This window comes from Anolis sagrei, chromosome 3, assembly GCF_037176765.1.
Source record: "Anolis sagrei isolate rAnoSag1 chromosome 3, rAnoSag1.mat, whole genome shotgun sequence".
NCBI lineage: Eukaryota > Metazoa > Chordata > Lepidosauria > Squamata > Dactyloidae > Anolis > Anolis sagrei.
Window position 1 is genome coordinate 128,451,127 of NC_090023.1, and position 21,883 is coordinate 128,473,009.

General features: G+C 41.6%; 1 protein-coding gene across 9 annotated transcripts in view; it reads right to left on the bottom strand.

Moving 5' to 3' along the window:
- The window catches only part of LMO7 (LIM domain 7), a 191,759-nt gene that overhangs the window by 100,044 nt on the left and 69,832 nt on the right, over window positions 1-21,883 (bottom strand). For all 9 annotated transcript variants that reach the window (XM_067466894.1, XM_067466893.1, XM_067466892.1 and 6 more), the window contains exons 3-4: window positions 9,348-9,418; window positions 5,155-5,224 (exon numbers count right to left, since the gene is read on the bottom strand). In XM_067466894.1, the coding sequence (XP_067322995.1) occupies window positions 5,155-5,224; window positions 9,348-9,418 (141 nt within the window). The remainder of the gene's footprint in view (window positions 1-5,154; window positions 5,225-9,347; window positions 9,419-21,883) is intronic.

The window sequence follows — 21,883 nt, forward strand, 5'->3', positions numbered from 1 at the left end:
GTTCTGGGCTGGACGCCGCGTTAGATGCAGACTCTGTGGATGTAACGAGAGCACCTGCTTGTCCTATTTTGTTGGATTCTTTTCAGTTTGTGAAACCCGAGGATGTGGACAAGATACTTGGAGGAATGAGGCCCACCACGTCCATCCTAGACCCCTGCCCATCCTGGCTTCTGAGAGAGGCCAGAGGGGGATTGGCCGAGTGGGTAACAGTGGTGGTGAATGCCTCCCTTCGGGAAGGCAAGATTCCAGCGAGCCTAAAACAGGCTATTATAAAGCCGCTGTTGAAGAAGCCATCACTGGACCCCACTAAATTGGACAACTTTCGGCCTGTTTCCAATCTCCCCTTTTTGGGCAAAGTCATGGAAAGCGTGGTGGCCTCACAACTCCAGGTATTCTTGAGAGACACGGATTATCTGGATCCGGCACAGTCTGGTTTCAGACCGGGGCATGGTACCGAGACGGTCTTGGTCGCCTTAGTGGATGATCTGCGCCGGGAGCTAGACAGGGGGAGTGTGTCCCTGTTGGTGCTCCTGGACCTCTCAGCGGCCTTCGATACCATCGACCACGGTATCCTTCTGGGGCGCCTTGCGGAAATGGGTCTTGGAGGCATTGCTTTGCGGTGGCTCCGGTCATTTCTGGAGGGTCGCACCCAGAAGGTGTCATTGGGGGACTCCTGTTCCGCACCACAACCTTTGACTTGTGGGGTGCCACAGGGTTCCATACTGTCCCCCATGCTGTTTAACATCTACATGAAGCCGCTGGGTGAGATCATCCGGAGTTTCGGGGTGCGGTGTCATCTGTACGCAGATGATGTCCAACTCTGTCACTCCTTCCCACCTGCTACTAAGGAGGCTGTCGAGGTCCTGAACCGGTGCCTGGCCGCTGTAACGGTCTGGATGAGGGCGAACAAACTGAAACTAAATCCAGACAAGACAGAGGTACTCCTGGTCAGTCGCAAGGCCGAACGGGATATAGGGTTACAGCCTGTGCTGGACGGGGTCGCACTCCCCTTGAAGGCGCAGGTTCGCAGCTTGGGTGTGACCCTGGACTCATCGTTGAGCCTGGATCCCCAGGTTTCAGCGGTGACCAGGGGAGCATTTGCACAGCTTAGGCTCGTGCGCCAGCTGCGCCCGTATCTCGGGAAGTCTGACTTGGCCACGGTGGTACACGCTCTTGTCACATCCCGCCTGGATTACTGCAACGCTCTCTACGTGGGGCTGCCCTTGAAGACGGCCCGGAAGCTTCAGCTGGTCCAGCGTGCGGCAGCCATGTTACTAACAGGAGCGGGTAGCAGGGAGCACACAATGCCCTTGTTGTCCCAGCTTCACTGGCTGCCGATTTGCTACCGGACCCAATTCAAGGTGCTGGTCTTGGCCTACAAAGCCCTAAACGGTTCCGGCCCAAAATACCTTTCTGACCGCATCTTGGCCTACGAGCCCACGAGGACCTTGAGATCGTCTGGGGAGGCCCTTCTCTCGATCCCGCCTGCATCACAGGCACGGCTGGCGGGGACGAGGGAGAGGGCCTTCTCGGTGGTGGCCCCCCGGCTGTGGAACACTCTCCCGGCACACATCAGACAGGCGCCCTCCCTCATGTCCTTTCGAAAAAGCCTTAAGACCTGGCTGTTCAAGAGGGCATTTAATTAAGTGCTAAGCAACAACATTACGGTAATGAGAACTGGAATGGTATAAGGAAAATGAGACTGGCTATGATTCTACTAAGAGACGAAGCGGATTTTTATGTAGTTTGTATTTGTTGTATAGTCATATGTTGTTGATACTGGCCTCTGTAACTGTCTTTTTATGTGTACTGTACACCGCCATGAGTCGCCCGTAAGGGCTGAGAATGGCGGTCAATAAGTGCATCTAATAAATAAATAAATAATAAATAAATAATAATAAAAATCCTCTAGTTTAAATAGAAATACTAAATAAAATGCAGCAGTAACTGTGGATGAAAATACAGTCGTATCAGTGTCAGTCACATAAAATGCAGGAGTAAATACTGTATTAACTGCTGTTTTAATCATGTTCGAAGGCCTGCTTGAAGAGCCATGTTTTCAGTTTTTTCCCCAAAAACACCGGATTGTGGGAGCTAGCCTAATTTCTCTGGGGAAGGTGTTCCAAAACTGAGGGGCTAATACCAAGAAGGTCCTCTTCCTCGTCTCCAAGAACCGCACTTGAGACAGAGGTGGAACCGAGAAGAGGGCCTTTCCGGCAGATCTTATAGCTCACGCCAGTTCATAGGAGGAGATGTGGTCTCAAATATAGGTTGGACGTGAACCATGTAGGGCTTTGTAGGTAATGACCTGCACTTTGAATTGGGACCAGAAACTTGTTGGCTGCCAGTGGAGCTGTTTCAATAGTGGCATGATATGCTCGCTATAATCAGCCCTAACTAGTAATCTGGCAGCCAACCTTTGCACTAATTGCAGTTTCTTCAAAGGCAGCCCCAAGTAGAGTGCACTGCACTAGTCCATTCTAGATGTAACTAAGGTGTGGTCCACGATGGCCGTCAGGCCAAGTGGACCACCATGGCCAAGTCAGGTCGCAGCTGACGCACAAGTTTTAACTGTGCAACGGCCCAGCCACTACTGACACCGGAGCTTCAAGTGTCAGCACTGAGTCCAGGAGAACCCCCAGATTGTCGATCTGTGTCCTTGGGGGAGTGTAACTCTGCCGAGCACACGGTGCCACCCTATATCCTGATCAGCCTCGTAAGAGACCAGGAGGACCTCTGTCTTGTCTGGATTGAGCCTCAGCTTGTTAGCCCTCATTCAGTCCATCACAGCTGTTGTCTATAACAGAAAGACAACAGTTCACTGAACTACATGGATTTGGTCACTGTAAGCTCTCATCATGAGTAAAAAATATGAGATGCTATATTGTGAAAGAGTGACAGGCCTGACATAAAAAGTAACAATTGGCTAATTGGACTTGAAGACAATGAGTGCGCATTCCTAACCTCCCCTTCTCCCACAAAATACCTTCTCAAAACATTTTGCATTTGCTTTCTCTGAGCATGGCAAGCTGTATTCTATTGAGCCCCACAGGGCTAGAAAACAAAACAAAAATGTATTGCTGCTCTTCTTTGAAAACGTACAGAACTACTTACTTTGATGAAGAGTAATGTACTTTAACCAAAACACATGATCATCATGCTTTTGGTTAGTTTACAGCTCCCGGTTCTCTTGTGGAAATGAGTCCATTAGTTTACTATTTGCAGTTTCAAAACCCAACTTTTATGGGACTTTGTATAAAAAGAGCATCAGACAGATGGAATTTGCTAACCGGAATGTTGCCCTTCCTGCAACACACAATACTCAATTCAAAACATCCAAGGACGTTGGTAACATATTCAAGTGAAGAAACATTCAAGTGTACTTTGGTATTTGGGGGAATCTTTGGGTTTCTGTTTTGTAAGCTAACCTCCTTCCTCTGCAGGCCAAATGAAAACACTATTTTCGCTGCAGTCCGATTTCTGAGTGAAACAATCTCAGGTTTAGAAACACTGTAAGAGCCTTTTGCTTTGCCGACAGACCCAGGATAGGCACTCTATCCCTCCAGTCAGTTATGCTCTTCAACTCGCATATTTTTCCCACTAATAACTATGTTTATTTAAGAACCAATCTACATGCAAAATGAAACATTTATTACAAGATCCTCTGAAATGTCTCCCATCACATCCAAACATCGGCTAGAACAGTGTTTCTCAACCTGGGGGTCAAGACTCCTTTGGAGGTCATGAGGGGGTTTCACATGGGTCGCCAAAGACCATCAGAAAACATGTATTTCTGATGGTTCTTAGGAATCTCATTGGCAGAGAAGGCTGAAGATCTCTCCGCCTGTCCTTCTCTTCCTTTTTGGAAACCAATGGTGAATGCTCCCACCAAAAGCCCTCCTCTCTGCCAAGGGGAGGGCTGTTTCTGAGACTTCAAGTGGGGAGGGGAGAGAAGGTGTGCTCGGCACATGGCAGTGTGGTGCACACGTGCGGTGAAGGAGAGCGTGTGAGGCTGGAGGGAGGCTCGCGCCAGCAAGTTCCTTCAAGGCATGGGTGTTCTGTGTGGGAAGTTTGGACCAATTCTATTGTTTGCGGGGCTCAGAATGCTCTTTGACTGTTGGTGAACTATAAGCCCCAGGAACAACAACTACCAAATGTCAAGGACTATTTTCCCCAAACTCCACCAGTGTTCACATTTGGGCATATTTATGCCAAGTTTGCTCTAGATCCATCATGGATGCTCCCTGGATGTAGGTGAACTACAACTCCAAAACTCAAGGTCAATGCCGACCAAAAACGTCCAGAATTGTTGTTGGTCATAGGAATTCTGCGTGCCAAGTTTGGTTCAATTCCATCGCTGGTAGAGTTCTGAGTGCTCTTTGATTGTAGATTAACTATGAATCCCAGAAACTACAACTCCCAAATGAGAAAATGATTTTATGGTTGGGGGTCACCACAAGATGAGGAACTGTATTAAGGGGTTGTAGCATTAGGAAGGTTGAGAAACACCATTATAAGGAATGCCGTTATTAAAGGACCCCTGGCCTGCAGTTCCCTATCCCATTTCTTTGATTCTATGCTATTTGTTTTCAACATTAGAACTGTGAAAAACAACAACCATTAACTACTGCTTCAGAACAGAATTTACGTACTTCACTGCAGAAAAAGGTTTGTTAATTTTAATTGGATATCAGCCTTTGGAGGCCAGCCAGTGGATTAGAGGTTACATGACACAGGGACAGTTAAGCCAAGTTGTGCAAAACTTTGGAGAAGTTCCCTTGAAATTGGGCCAGGGTATTTCATTAAGAGGAAGGATGTAGCGAGAGAGAAAATTAAGACTTTTTACAGCAAGATTGGTATCAGTAATAGTGTTAGCATGAAAGATGATATGCAGCCTGATTCAAGCAAAGGAAAAAGGTACAAATTACTAGTCTTGTTATGTTCTCTCTGACGGCCAAGCAGATATTATGAGACTCCAATAAGTCTGTATCTCACAATGGAAAAATATGACACAATTAGTTTTATCATAGTAAAGCCTTTAGAACTATCAGCTTTAAAAATCTTGACACACCAATGCTAATTATTTGAAGTAAAAAATCAGGAAAATCCAGACAACAAAGCTGACAATACAGGAACATAATTTTTACTACTTACCAGCCCAGCTATTGGTGTTGACAGACGGTTAATTTTTTTAATGATGCCAGGTTTGATCTTGTTAATTAGACTAAAAGGGAGAGAGAAAGAGAGCGTTAACCAGGCTTTAGCATGCAGTTTACTCAGGGCTAAACATATAAATTAAAAAATTATGAAGTGTTACATATTTTCCCATGTAAATCATTTGAATCAATTCATCATAATGTAAACTGGTATTCTTTCAAGTTTTGCAATGATTAAAAATACAAGACCTAATAAGACTGAACATGTACCAAAAGCATGACAAAATAAGTGCCAAAGAAATAGAGTACTTAGGTACAAAAGATTGAAATTCAGGCTAGGAACATGCATATATACAAAGGAATTTAAATTTGGGATTTTAAAGCAGCTGGTTATGAAACAGTGGTTTTCAAGCTTTCTGCCTTCAGGGAACTCATGAACTTGCCTGCCAAGGAACACATGAGGTCTGCAAAGGATTCTTCAGAGTCTACACACACAGCAAAATGCTGGCCAGGACTTCTTCAGATCTCACCACTGCTCCATAAGAAATAAAAATGCACCCGGGACGCTGTAGGAGTCGAGGAGACTGATGGTGGGAGGGAGGAGCTGTTTCGCAGTGTAGCTTGGTTTTGTTGTAAGAATGAATGAATAAAAGATTCCTTGGAACACATGTCCCCTCTAAAGCTGGAGCTGACAGATGGGAGCTCACCCCATTCCCTGGATTCGAACTGCTGACCTTTTGATCAGCAGTCCTGCCGGCACAAGGGTTTAACCCATTGCACTAATCCTTCAATCCCTCAAATTTTTGGAGGTATAACTCCCATGATCCATTACCAGTGCTTCTAATGCTTCCAGGACCCAAACTGCTAAATGTTTGCAGGGCCAAAAGTGCCATACCTCTGGACACAAAAGCAGGCTATACTGAGGCAGATGTCAGCCAGCAATCTGCTTCCAGCTTTGCCAAGCCCCAAAGGCTGGCTCAAAGTAGACCACTATTGCTAACCAATCATGGATTTGTATGAAAACAAGAAAAAGTAAAACAGTCAACCTGTGGTCCTGCAACTGACATAGAAGTAACCATTTTGTCATTCGTGGAGTATCAGAGAAGTAGAGATGGCATGGGTCAGTACCAGTGCCACTTTTTTTGTTTGTGTCAGGAGTGAATTGAGAAACTGCAAGTAGCTTCTGGTGTGACAGAATTGGCTGTCTGCAAGTGACATCGGCCAGGGAATGCCTAGATGTTTTATCATCCTATAGGAGCCTTCTCTCATGTCCCCACATGAGAAGCTGGAGCTGACAGACAGGAGCTCACCCCAACTTTTCAGTCAGCAGTCCTGCTGGTACAAGAGTTTAACTCCTTACACAACCGGGGACTCATACCAGTGCCACTGAGAACTGGGTATGGAAGCCAAAGGTCTTAAATTGAGGAAATTCATTGTCACAACTATCTATAGATAATTTTCTGTTGTTGTTTAACTTAACAGTCATTTGTGACTTCTGGCAACCCTAAGGCAGGGTTTCCTTGGTAAGATTTGTTCAGCTCTGAGGCTGAGTGTGTGACTTGCCCAAGATCATCCAGTATGTTTCCATGGCTGAACTTGGATTTGAAGTTGGTCTTCAGAATTATAGTCCAACACACAAACCATTATTCCACACCACCACAATGTGTACTGCGGCAGTATATATAAAAAAACATCTGAAAGGAGACAACTGAGTTTTCCAGGACCTTTGTAGTCTGGGACAATGCAAATGAAAGGTTGCATGCTAACATGCCAAAACATTTTCCCCAATTTGCTCATGAATAAGAGAATAAGTGGAGCCGAGATCATGAAGTAAATCATCTATAAATCCAAAACACTGAATTAAACAAGTTAGAGCAATGTTGGGTTTGCATTCTCAGAAATCCTTTCTGTTTTTAAAGGCTGCATCATCCATGCCAAGATACATTTAAATTGCAATGCTCATCAGTATGAATGATGGGAGCTTCAGACAGAAGATACTCTCACATTTTGATTGTGAGATATGACAAAAGCAATGGGGTGTGGGGAGATATGCTTTATCAGTTGTCTTGAGTCTCTCTTGTCTTATTATCTGAGAGGAAAACCAGATTTCTAGCTGGCTGGCTAAATCTCCAGAATATATAGAATAAATTTTTCAGGTAAAGAATGGAAGGAGCTGAAACTAAGTATGCATCCCATTGGTGCAGGAATAATATGATTGAAAAAGATATCATTTCATATATGTGTCATCTGTGTAAGATTTTTGATATATATATTGTGCTCCATACCATAGATCCGATTACTATGTGAGGTAATGGAAACTTATATGTGAAGATCTTTGGATACTATAGAATCACACAGGAGGACTTAGCAAAGTCTAAAGAAGTGATCCCTTTAGGCCTCTAGCAGTTTGTGCTAGGTCCTCCTGCATGATGCTACGATATGCCTTGGCTGAAGCCCAAAACACAGAATCACAGAGTTGAAAGACACCACAAGAGCCATCCAAGTCCATCTTTCCTTGCACTTTGCTACTCTGCTGCTGAGTATGCATGCCCAGTGTGGAACACATCTCACCATGCTAAAACAGTGGATGTGGTTCTTAATGAGACAGGCCGCATTATCATGTGGTGTCAACGCCCTACACCACTGGAGAAATTACACTGTTTAGCCAGTATTGCACCACCTGACATCTACCGGAAAGTAGCAACCAATAGTGCAAGGACCAAGGCAGTGACATCTCCGGCCCATCCCCTGTTTGGATATCAGATAGCACGCCAATGACTTAAATCAAGAAATAGTGTTCTAAGATTTACAGAGACACTCGCTGGAACACCTCAGCAAGCCAGAATCCAAAAGTGGCAGGCTAATACCCAGAACCTCAATCAATGGCTGATACCAAATGAGAGACTCCCTCCTGGGCACACAGAAAACTGAGCAACTTGGAAGGTACTGAACAGACTGTGCTCTGGTACCACGAGATACAGAGTCAACCTTAAAAAATGGGGCTACAAAGTGGAGTCCACGACATGTGGGTGTGGAGAAGAGCAAACCACAGACCACCTACTACGATGCAGCCTGAGCCCTGCCACATGCACAATGGAGGTCCTTCTTATAGCAACACCAGAGGAACTCCAAGTGGCCAGCTACTGGTCAAAGAACATTTAGTATAATGCCAAGTTTGCAAACTTTGTGTATATTTTTTAAAAATACAATACAAGTGTTTGGTTTGCTCCTGACACAATAAATAAAATAAAATCCAAGTCAACCCCTAAGTACGATAAATATAATTCCAGATGATACATGACAAATTTCATGAAAGGTCCTGAAAGAGACCTTATACATAATACGTGAGTCTACTGCACACTTGTGAAACAAAAGATCCATGGGCCAAATCTGGCCCACTACATCATTTTATGCAGCCCACAAGACTTTCAATGCTAGTGAAACATTTATACAGCCTTGCAATGGCAAATGGCACTTTGAGGGCAACCATAACGTTGATGTGGTCCTTGGTGAAAATCAGTTGGCACCTCTGGACTGTATTCAATGCTGTAGGAAGTAATTATAAAATAATGTAGGAAATAAAACAAAATACTCCAATTTAAAAATTACATCAGCAAAAAAATCCTGCACTAATGATGTCTACAGAAGTGATCTACTACTATTACAACAAAACTATACACAAATATACATATCTCCTTTTTTACAGCCCTACAACTCATAGCGGCTTACAGTGGTTAAAGCATATACAGCTGAGAGTGCACATCATACAAAATTTAAAATATAATGAAATTATTAACAAAATTGAAAGCAGTCTAAAAAACAACAACAAATATACACAATACATTAATGAATGCATTTCCCCTGAGCATTTATTCCTTAATGTTCTGCCAGAAACAAAATAGTGTTTACCTCCCACAAGAGGATAAGCAGGCAACCAGACCAGGCTCTTTAGGACAAGATTCCCAAAACTTGGGGACAGCCACCAAGAAGGCCCTCCCTGGATTTCCACAAAGTTTGGCACGAAACAGAGGGAAGGACCTCCCTAACAATTTCAGCAGTCTCATATATAGAGATAAAAATCTGTCAGATATCCTCAACCAAAGTCCTATAGGCTTTTGTATGCTATGCTGCACATTGCAAAAGCTTTACAAAAACTACATATATATATTTTTTTTTGGCCAGAATACTTACTCGCACAAAAGGACTCCATTTTCCAAAGCGGCACGAAAATCCTTGTTTCCAAAACTTTTCCCAGTAACTGCCTGCAAAAGGAAACATTGAAAAGAAGCCTTTTAGAATATTTGGGCAGAAACCCCAAATAAGAAGGATTTTTCTGTGCACAGCAAATAAAAGTTATTTCCTTCTCTCTCTCCAATTCTCTTTGAAACAACATGTGACACAAGCTCCAATTTCCTGCTTAACATTAGAGCTTGGAAGGGGGAAGAGTATCCGAAGGAGTTAGATGCCTATCTCCTCTATAAATGAAATGTAGCTGGCAGGGATTTTCCCCAGCCTAAGCTCTGAAGTTGAACCTAGGGAGCAAAGGCTGGTATCTGGTCCTGTGGCGTGATTTGAGGCATAGGAGACACTACAGGCAAAATCCCTGGCCCCTTCTATACTGCCATATAATCCAGGTTATCAAAGCAGATAATTCAGATTATCTGATTTGAACTGGATTATATGTGCTTACATGCCATAAAATCCAGTTCAAAGCAGATAACCTGGATTTTATATGGCAGCGCAGAAGAGGCCCTTCTCACTGGGGAAGAAAAGAGGTCAAGGCTAACACATATTTTAGACCACCTATCAAAACCCCTGATTATTTGCCCATGCTGATTAATAGAAAAATATGCCATCTTTGAATGAAAACACAACAGATATTCAAAAATATATCATTCATGGGTTGGGTTGGGACTTGGAATATCTTAGTTCTAGACCCACAAGAACTAGAAATTCATTGAAATTTTGGAAGTGTCACTTTGTCTCTGACTAACAGGCAGCATAATTATATTTAATTGTATATTGGATATATATTGTTTTTAAGGCATTGAATTATTGCCTATGTTGTAAGCTGCCTTGAGTCCCTCTCAAGGTCAAGAAAGCCGGGATATAAATATAGTAAATAACTGAATAAATAAATAAGGAGAAACAGGTGGAGAAATCCCTATTTAGCAGGCATAGGCAAACTTTTTTGTCTTGGGGCCACATTGCGGGCTGGGCCAGGAAGGACGGAGGCCAGGCACACACTGGGTGGAGTGGGCCTGGGAGGGGGAGGGTCAAGGAAAGGGTGGGGCCAGGAGGGGACAAGGCAGGACCTGGGACATCCTCAGGTTGTCCTCCCATCATAAGGACAGGGCTGCTCACCCTATCCATAAGGGCAGGCAGGACATGCAGTGACTGCCCTGATCCTCCCCCTCCTCCTCCCCGATCCTCAGGCTGTCCTCTTGGCATTATGCCGTAAGGAGGGTGAGACAGGTGGCAGTTGAGAGTGCTCCGAAGGGTGCTGCTATTTGCCTTCCACCCTCATCTTTTTGGCATAAGGACGTGGCGGGCATAAAGATGGGGCCGCTTGCACCATCCTTATGCCAGGAGGAGGTTGAGACACACGGTGGCCGAGAGCGCTCCAGAGAGCTTTCAGCTGCTATGTGCCTTCCTCCCCCATCCTTTTGGTATAAGAACATGTCAGGCCACTGTGTCCTTCTGTCAAGAGGACAAGGAAAATGAGGAGGCCTGTGGAAAGCACCCAGGGGGCCGCATCCGATCCCCGGGCCTTAGGTTGCCCATGCCTGCTGTGAAGCATCTTCAATTCATTGTGCAAGATAAAAAAAATTATTATTGCCCTAACAAATCCCCATAAAGAAAAAGCAGAACCAATAATATATGTAATGTCCTCACACATTTTTCAGTAACACAAAATTGTATACAAAATGACTTCCAATACTTAGAAATGTGAATCTATTTTTTCCTTAGATTTACTGTAAGCAGGAAAATTGAAGATGCAGGCTTACGAACCTGAAGACTTTTGATAGAATTTATTCCTGCGGCTTTATTTATATCCTAGATTTATATCCTACCTTTATCCCAGATTTCAATTTCAGTTTCATTAAAACACATAGCATCAGCCCATTTAACAATATTATTAATGGATGATGATGATGACGATGATGATTATGATGGAATAAAAATGCTAGAAGTCTTTTGCTTTTATAAAAAATACAATTTCTCTAATCTAGCCATTCTTTCAGAGTGGCAATCCTCTCGAGTAGATAAATAAACAAACTTTACCATCTAGGGAAAGGGCAGTTGGAAATTCTTATCAAGATGCCTCTAAACAAAAACACACGACACAAAAGTAACAAGGAAGTTGAATTCCAAAATGCATTCTACAGAAACATTGCCTTAATCTGAAGGCACTCTAAAAACTTATTCAGTACTGCCCACTGTAGAGCAACACTATCCAATTTACTGATTCTGTATTGCTCCTTTATTAAAGATCCTAGTTATTCAGGATCATGAACCTCACTACTGAAAGAGCAAAGAACCAATGATGACTGGAAAGTCCTCTCTTGACAGATACAGAGACAAATTTGGAACAGCTTACTGGTAAGTTTGTTGTTTCTAAAGCTGCGTCTATCTTAATAAGCACAAAGTGTTTGAAAAACCATTTAGCTGGCAGCCACCAATTTTCCATCACTCTGTTTAGACTCACTTGAGAAATCGTACACAGATGTGTTCACAGAAAAGCAAAGCTTACTTATCAGCTACTGCGCAGTATTCATTCACTAAGCTGAACAATGTAATAGTAACTACTGGAAACTATCCTTATGTGTAGGTCTTTCACTTTTGCCTCAGACATTGAGTAACGATATATTTATTAAATAACATTGAATATTAATAAAGAAGTTTGATGTGAGCTTCTTTCCTGGAAAATATATGTTTCCAGTTTTAAAATATACTAAATATTACATTAGCAGACTGCAAACGCTTGTAGCTCTGTCGCTAACATGCTAACTTGTGAAAATGAGGATTTCATTTAAATGAAAGGTACTGGAAAAATACATATTCTGCTTAGAAACCATGCTAAATCTACCTTCCAAGAACAAATGCCTGCCAGATGTTTTGAATTTTAACTCCCATCACCCCTGGCCAACTTGACTAATGGTCAATAGTTTTGGAAGTCATAGTCTAGAAACATCTGGAGGACATCAGATTGTGGGGAGATTTGCTAAACCACAAATGAGTTTATTCCTTACATGCTTTTCCATTTCTCACCTGCTTGCTCAAGAACATGTTTACTCTTGCTTCGCTTTCAAACTTTAAAACCATGGATTATGATTTATAACTAACTGCAACTAGATTCAAAAAGTCAAAACCATGTACTTGAATGTGGCTATTTTGGGAACGAACCACAATTAGAGATATGGAAAGTCATGTGCCACAGTTACAAAAACAAAACAAAACAAATGTAACTTCCAAAATCCTCTTTTTAGGCCCCGTCTACACTGCCCAGATGATCAAAGCAGATGATCCACATTATATGATTTGAACTGGCTCGAGAGCAGTATGTGTGAAAAGATCTTTGAGTCCTTGTAGACAACAAGTTAAACATGAGCCAACAATGTCATGCGGCAGCATAAAAAAACCAATGGGATTTTGGCCTGCATCAATAAGAGTCTAGTGTCTAGATCCAGGGAAGTCATGCTACCCCTCTATTCTGCCTTGGTCAGAACACACCAGGGAGACTTTTAAACAGAGACTGGATGGCCATCTGTCAGGGGTGTTTTGAATGCGATTTTCCTGCTTCTTGGCAGGGGGTTGGAATGGATGGCGCTCGAGGTCTTTTCCAACTCAATGATTCTATGAGTCTACGCTGCCATATAATCCGGTTTAAAGCAGATAATCTGGATTTTATGTGGCAGTGTAAAAAGGGCCTTAGTCATACGGAAAGAGAAGGGGATGGTAAAACCAAGTGCTACTTATGGCTTTGTGCACTTAATCCTAACCAGGGATTAGCATCCATGTGTTACACCACAATATTTTCAGATCTACCAAGATAAACCTCATCTATATCACATTGGATTAAAACTAGCAATGCACAAAAAAGTGTTAAAGGCACTTGCTCAATCAAAAACACCAGAAGAGTTGATAAAATGTTGGATAAAAACAAGTGATTTTAATTTTTCCATCTGCTTAAGACTAGTATTTTTATTACTTCATCTATTAAGACATTAATGTTGTGAAGCTGTCACCTGTTCAGCATTATGATTCATAATCTGAATCATACACACAGCATAAGTGTCACTCATGAGCTGGTTATTCAGAGGTGTGGTGCGTTTCTGTAATGAATTTATTCATGTGAACAAAACTCAAAGAGAAAAGTTTTGCTGTTAAATGAAGCATGCTGAGAAATAACTCTTATTTAAGTGCACTCTCTACCCTTTTTTCTCCTCCACCCAAGTGTAGTCCTACCCTCCTTTTCCAACAACACATCACTTCTATTTAAATTAAAGCATTTCTGAAATTCCTCTGCAATTAGCTACAAGTGCCAAAGTTAACACTATTTCTCACAATGATCCCAATTCCAAACTGTGGTAAAGTGGTAAAAAATATAAGAGATTTTGGGTGGGAATAAGAGCCACTCTGGACTGCTGTGATGAAAGACAGCTATCAAATCAAATTTAAAATACCGAACATAATGTTAGAAATGAAAGGTCTTTGAGAACACTGCTATTGTTATTGTGTGCCTTATAGTCATTTTTGTAATCCTAAGACTTGTGCACTTAATTCTAAACCATCATGAGGTTTCTGGGCAAGGCACTGCCTTGCCTTCCTCTGAGACTGTTGTTTGTTGCTTATTCGTTCAATTGCTTCCAACTCTTCGTGACCTCATGGACCAGCCCACGCCAGAGCTCCCTGTCAGCCGTCACCACCCCCAGCTCAGTCAGAGTCAAGTCAATCACTTCAAGGATACCATCCATCTTGCCCTTGATCAGCCCCTCTTCCTTTTTCCTTCCATTTTCCCAAGCATCATTGTGTTCTCTAAGCTTTCCAGTCTTCTCATTATGTGGCCAAAGTACTGGGGTGTGAGATTTACCCAAAGCTGCCCAGTGAGTATCTATGCCTAAGAAGAGACTTGATCCCTAGTCTCATACAGTCCCAGCCCAACACCCAAATTACTTCACTGTTGGGAACATGCTTCAGTTCAATTCAGCACTAGATTTAGACTAGTAGATAAGGTAACTAGATTTAGATTAGATAAGGCCACTGGTTTTGATAGTGCTTTGGGTCATGTTCTCTGTCTATGGAAACTCCCTAAGGTGCTAAGCAATCATCAGTTTCTTGATTAGGGAAATAGTCATTGTCATTTTGTTATCACATGCAAGAATTTCAGAAATATTTATCTCTCAGGCAATTTTTAAAATATATTTTTTCGATTATTTTTCACTCTGAAACTATTTGAGATACATATAGCATTTGTTCTCTTTGTGTGTGTGTGTGCACATATTTTTATTTATTTATTTGCCCTACTTATACCCCACCTTTCTCAACCCCGAAGGGGACTCAAGGCAGCTTATATATAAGCCATTATTCAATGCCTTAAAGCAATATACAATTCCAATGAACATTTAAATTAAAATTAATACATACTAAACATAAAAAACATTACATTCAGTATTAATGAATACACTGACACACATTATATGTATATATACACACAAACAAACAAACAAACAAATAATATGCATAGAAAACAATGTATTTTGGACAAAAATTGCGGTTTTCTGCACACAAAAACAACCCTTGCTTTGTTGGGAAAAGAAGTCTAAAACTGCAAACAATCCTATGGTAGTTTGCTATCTTTTGAAGTAGTTGTTACTCCGAATCCAACAATTCTTAATGTATTGTTGAAGGCTTTCACAGATGGAAGCACTGGGGTGTTGTGTGGTTTCCAGGCTGTTTGGCCGTGGTCTAGCAGCATTTTCTCCTGATGTTTCCCCTGCATCTGTGGCTGGCATATTCAGGGGATCCTCTGAAGATGCCAGCCACAGATGCAGGCAAAACATCAGGAGAAAATGCTGCTAGAAGCAGAAAACACCCCAGCCATTCTTACAATGCAAGACCTCCTTTTCCCTCAACCAACTGCTGTATTGGTTAAAGTGTGGTGTTCTTCCAAAATGGAATGCCAGGGAATGTCCATTCCACATGCAAAATAGCCTTTAAACACATGGAATGACATTGGCCATTTCCGACTCATAGGCAAGCTTCTTCTTCCTATAGGCTGGCAGTTTGCCAGGCCTTCCATAAAAGATAAGTGTTCACATTTAACAGGCTGTCTAAGAACTATAAATATAATTAAGAAAAATGATCCTTTTAGCTGACCTTTGCCTGTAACAGAGAGATTACAAACACAGGAGTATCACAAGTAGTGTGTTTGGTGGCATGTTCTAATTGTTGAGCCATATCATTCACAAATGTATGGCCCGAAGTGACCTTAACAACAGTCTTAATACTGAATAATTAGTTATTTCAAGGAGAGAATCAATACTTCAAAGCTTTCAAGAATAATGGAAGGCATTCATGCTTGGGGAAGTAGCAGCCTACAATGTACTTTTCAGGACATGGTGTTCAACATCCTTTAGTAAGTAACCAAGAAACATATTCCTCAAAGAAAAGAAGTGTGCAGAGTACTTACTACATTAACATCAATTTTACAAAGGAATTCCCTCTTTTCCTATAGAAAGTAATGATGTGTAACTAATTCAGAGGATAGCTGATCTCCTCACCTGACCCACCTCTAATGGCCTCACTTTGTAAACTTTGCAGACGGTACCCAGACTACTAAGCTAATGAATGACAAACCATTATGAAAAGGTCACATACAGTAACAGTGAATAAATGTGTAGGGGGGAAACCTGCCTAGAACAGGAAGAAAGGAGTGATCATGAAAAAATGTATAATAGGGTGCTTGTTGGTTCCCAAACTATCTCCCAGATCAAATAGCATGGATAGCCTTTGTGACAGTATCACTGGGTTGAAAATACTGGTATTAAATGCTAAGTTGGTGAATGGAAAAAAACAGTGCCATTTAGGATTTGATTCTGGCTGAGCATGCCAATGTGGCCTGTATTTCAGAGACCTGGCTGGATGAGGTAGGGGTAAAGGTCTTTCAGCTCTGCCCACCAAGTTTTTGTGTGCAGCAGCAGGCCAGATCTCAGAGATGCAGTGGTCTATTCTGATTCTGACTAGGAAGAGGACACCCCTGACTAGGTGTCATCTCCCAGTATCGAGTGTGTAGTTGGGGACAGAAAAGGGTCCTGCTGTTCAACAGTCTTCCTTCTAAAGTAACCAGAATGGCCTTGAGGTTGGGTTTTCAGTATCTGTACCTAGTAGTGCTGTAGAATTTCAATATCTATGCTTAGGCTACCCTGTTGGAAGTGGCTCAGGACTTCATGATCTCTACGATAACCATAAGTATGTCCCAACTGATATCTGGCGATACTCATGTTGCTGGACACACTTTGGATCTTGTTTCCTATGCTGGATGGGGTGGTGGCAATCATGTTGTGGAGGAACTCTCCACCATTCCATTGTCTTGGTTAATACTAACTGGGATTTGGATCCTCTGCAGGGAAGGGGGGCCAATTAGGATGGCCCTCCTCAGGAGTCTCAGAGTTTGAGAGATTCATGATGGCACTTGGATATTTTCCAGTCATTTCATCAGGCATTTATGTTGAAGATCTGGCTGATCTCTGGCCAGGCCAGTGGACACAATCCCTCCTCTTACAGTGTGAAACCAAACAAGTTACCTGGTTTTCCAAGGAGCTACTAGTGATTACAGTGAAATGGAGTCTAGAGCAACGTTGGTGCCATCATGGAGTCTAGAGCAACATTGGTGCCATTCAAAGCAAGTATGATCAAACACAGGACAGAGCCTAGTGGAAGTTATCTCTTTGGCAGTTAGTGAAGGAAAGATGCCAGATCTGGTCATTACCATTTGAATTATGGTGAGGCCCTCTACTATGGACTGCCTTTGAAGAGTGTTCAGCTGATCCTAAGAGCTTCAGTCAGACTACAGCAGGTTACAGAAACAAAACTAGGCTCACGTTGAAACAGCTCCACTGGCTATGAGTTTGTTTCCAGACACAATTCCAAGTGTTGGTTATGACCTATAAGGCCCTATATGGCTTAGGGTCATATTGTTCTGTATGAGATGACCCCAACTCTGAGATCGCCAGAACAGGCCATTCCCACAGTACCACCATCGTAAGAAGCATGAGAGAGGGGCTTCTCGGTGGCTGCTCCTAGGCACTGGGACTCCCTTCCCAGGTAAGCAAGAACAGTCCCCTACCTGTTGTCCTTCCAGTGGCAGGCTAAAATCTTTTTATTCCAAAAGGCTTTTAAAACAAAATGTCTTTTAAAGAAAGAGCTGGGTGTGCAATATTGTTTTAACTGAACTATTTCAAAAAGCCTTTAACCTTTTTATTGATTTTATTATTTTAACTTGAGGTGTGAATTGTCTTAATGCTGTAAAATAGTTTAATTCTATTTTAATGTCCACTTTTTGTATGTTTTAATTTTATTGTGAAATTGTAAGCTAATTTAAGCTCCAATTTTAGGAAACGCAGGGTAATAATATTAGAATAGGGCCCGCTGAGCTGCTGAACTTGCTGACCAAAAGGTTGGTGGTTTGAATCCAGGAAGGGGGGTGAGCTCCCACTCTTAGGCCCAGCTTCTGCCAACCTAGCAGTTCAAAAACATGCAGATGTGAGTAGATCAATAGGTACTGCTTCTGCAGGAAGGTAAAGGCACTGCATGCAGTAATGCTTCCACATTACCTGGGTGGACAATGCTATGGACAATGCTGGCTCTTCGGGTTAGAAATGGAGATGAGCCCCACTCCCCAAGAGTCAGACACAACTAGACTTAATGTCAGGAGAAAACTTTATCTTTACTAATATTAGAATAACAACAGTAATAAGTGTTTCATTAAAATGACCAATAAAACCCCTGTTACATCTGATAATATAATATCACTCATGTGTTTAATAATATAGCAGTATCTGTCCATACTTGTATTCAAAACTAACCATCCAGTTTCTAATGACATGTGTTGCACATAACACATTTTGTGTACTTTTGGAAATACTGGATTTTGTAACAGACTATTACATCTATTGTGTTGACAGATTCTGCACTGCTGGTTACATTCCTTTTCGCTATGGGTCACTTAAGAACATGTTGCATAATGGGGTATTGCTTTACAGGAAATTTCACACAGTACATTTCATATATAAATAAAATGCTTCTCAATGAAGTAATTAGAACAAACAGATTCACCAAGATAGGCCTGGCTTGTAATGATTTAATTTAAATGTGTCAAAGGAAGTGATAGCATTCAACTGAGACCAAGCTCATTTCTTTAAAGTTGTACACACTTTGTAATGGTTGTTTGCAGACATTTTGGGCCTATTCCTGACATATTCCAGTATTATTTATATCTTATTTTTTGAAACTCAGTGAGACCCAACATTTGGAAAGTTTGAATTCTATCTTAATGTTCACTTTTTGTATGTTTTTTTTTTGTTAAATTGTAAGCTGATTTAAGCTCCAATTTTGGAAAAAGCAGAGTACTAATATTGTTATAGGGCCCTCTGGTGGCGCAGCAGGTTAAACCACTGACCAAAATGTTGGCAGTTTGAATCCGGGAAACGGGGTGAGCTCCTGCTGTTAGCCCCAGCTCCTGCCAACCTAGCAGTTCAAAAACATGCAAATGTGAGTAGATCAATAAAAATGTTCATATTGCCATCAATTTTTTCCACTACAGGAGGGCTATTTTGCCATACTTGGTATCCCTTCCAGATCATATGTTGAGTAGTATGGCAGTATGTATAGGACACACTTTATCAAAAGCTATGTGTGAGGGATATCAAACCTTCCCCTGAACATATCCTCCGTGGATACAGGGGTCATACTGTATTTCATTTTTCAGTACGTTCAAAATAAACTACAAATTGGGTGTTAACAGCCTGATTCCTTTCCAATAATGAGAAAGGAAGTTCATGCAATTTGATGCAAAGGAGGGTGAGTATACATTTTCTTGCTCACATCTTCCTTTTGATATTAAGATTAACGCAGACACCCCAAATGTATGCTTTATATACAAAGGTAGACATCAAAACAAGTGTTCCTATTTTCACTTTGTCTCAAACTATTATACACAACACCAAGACAGATGGAAATCACAAGTGCGGCTTGCGGGAACGAGAGATAGGGCCTTTTCTGTGGTGGCCTCCCGGCTTTGGAATGCCCTCCCTACTGAAATAAGATCAGCCACCTCGCTAATGGCATTTTGGAAAAAACTGAAAACTTGGATGTTCGAGCAAGTTTTCAACTAATTCCGATGTGATGATGTTTTGATCATGGACTAGCAATCAAGGATAACGAATTGGACTACGACTTTAACTATGAGATGTTCCGGTCTGTATTGGTGGCCCAATACTATGTATGTATATGTATGTATTTTTATATTTTATTTTATATTTTTAAAGTGAATATTGTATTTTTAAATATGTTGTAAACCGCAATGAGTCGCCGCACAGGCTGAGATATTAGCGGTATACAAGTGTACTAAATAAATAAATAAATAAATAAATACAAAATACTGAAGCTCTCACAATGAAAGTTGTCATAATATGTTGTATGTAATTGAGAATTGTCTAAATGCTTATGTTGTCGGGATCGCTTTAAATGTACAGTCACAATAGAAATTTGCTATGTTTAGTTTAGGTAGTGCTAGAATTGTTTGTTGTCTTTCACAAACTGCCACGAGTTTCTCCTTATCTTGACTGTGGCTTAAATATGCTTGCAGATTTTGGCTATTTTTAACAGCATTGTGTTGTATGGCAGCCTTGAACAACATGATCTCGCTCACCCGCTATGGTTTGTGCACCTATCAGTAACTTACAGAAAGAATGCAACCAGAACTACACACAAAAGTGGGTACAAATGAGTTCACAATAGCATCAAAGTGACTGAAACAGTCTGGGGTATCCTTGTAAAAATACCAGGAGAAACAATGTGGCTAAAAATAGCACAGGACAAGCTTAATTTTGTCCTGTGAAAACTGAGGCTCACAAAGACAACAGGGTGTGTCAATGGAGAATGTGGATGAGCAGCATGTGGACGTCATATGCCATGTGAGACAATCTCATTGTTAAATGCAAAATAGAAAACAAATCAGCACAACATTTCTGGCAAGGGGGAATCAGCACAACAGAAAGATCTTCATCCTGTCTTGTCACATTTTTTAAACTTTCTAATAATTTAAAACAACAAAACCCACACGAGGAATACTTTTTAATTGTCGAAGGCTTTGATGGCTGGAATCACTGGGTTGTTGTAGGTTTTTTCGGGCTATATGGCCATGTTCTAGAGGCATTCCTTCCTGACATTTCGCCTGCATCTATGGCAAGCATCCTCAGATGTTGTGTACTTTTTAATTGTCCATTTGGCCATTTATTTCTGTTTTTCACAGTTCAGGCAGATACAGTGAAGGTGATAGCTTCTATGACATTGAGCAAGTGAAGCCTCTCTTGGGTTTTAATCAAGGAGTTTTCCAAATGTCTTAATCCCATCTCTAAACAGGTCACACTTCTTGGGCGCCTTAAAGTTTTGATTAAAATAGGATAGGATTCCTCTCTCCACTGACATAGAAAGTATCAGCTCCAAATTAATAGAGTGGCTCTCTCTATACTGCACAGGATTCAGCTGAGATACCTATTTTTGAATGTTTTCCTTTTGGTACAGTGCAGAGAATGCAGGCCTAGCATAAGGCTTTTTGCTGTATGAGGCAGAGAAGTCAATGTCACATCCCATCCCATCTAAGCCATATCACGTGCCCATAAGTTGCCATGTTACTTTGTCACAACATGGGGGGCCAATCCCATAACCACCCTTCCCTGTAGCTGGCAGTAAAATACAATCATGAGAAATTACAGAAATATTTGCTATTCTTTCATCTGTTTCCTAAGGTGGCTACCACATTCTGCCTTGGCCCAGTCCCTGGAAAGGACTGCTGGTGTTATAAGGTACTACATCTTGGAGAGAGGGTTTCTCTTGTTTTTTGGGGTTTTTTTTCTTCTTCTTCTTATGCTATGCTTGGCTGGTGGGGATGAGGGAAAGGGCCTTCGTGGCCCCCCGGCTCTTGAACTCTCTTCCCTGGCTACCACCCTCCCTGTCCACTTTCCACAAGGACTTAAAGATGTGGATGTTCCACTGTGCTATTGACTAGGTAATTCACTGGACAGCTGGCCCCAGTTAGGACCCAAAAATCTTGTCCTCAAGCACTTTATGATTTTTATATCCAAATCCTTAATAGTAAACCATTCTTATTATCGCTGCTATACGATATCCGCATTGTGCTCATTATCCTCTAATGTGGCACAAGTCCGCCCACCCACGACGAGACACTGAACGTTGCTATTGGTTATTGTCTTGATGTTTGTTTTATATACTGTTTAATGTTGTTTTATTTTGTTATATTGTTTTTGTTATCGTTTTGTTGATATGCATTTTAATGTGTTATGTTTTAATTGTTTTGTAGGGCTTGGACCCATGTAAGCCTGAGTCCCTTTGGGGAGATGGTATAAAAATAAAGTTATTATTATTTTACTGACACAAAAACACAGTATGTCACAGCAAATCAGATATATATGCTGGATTTTGTA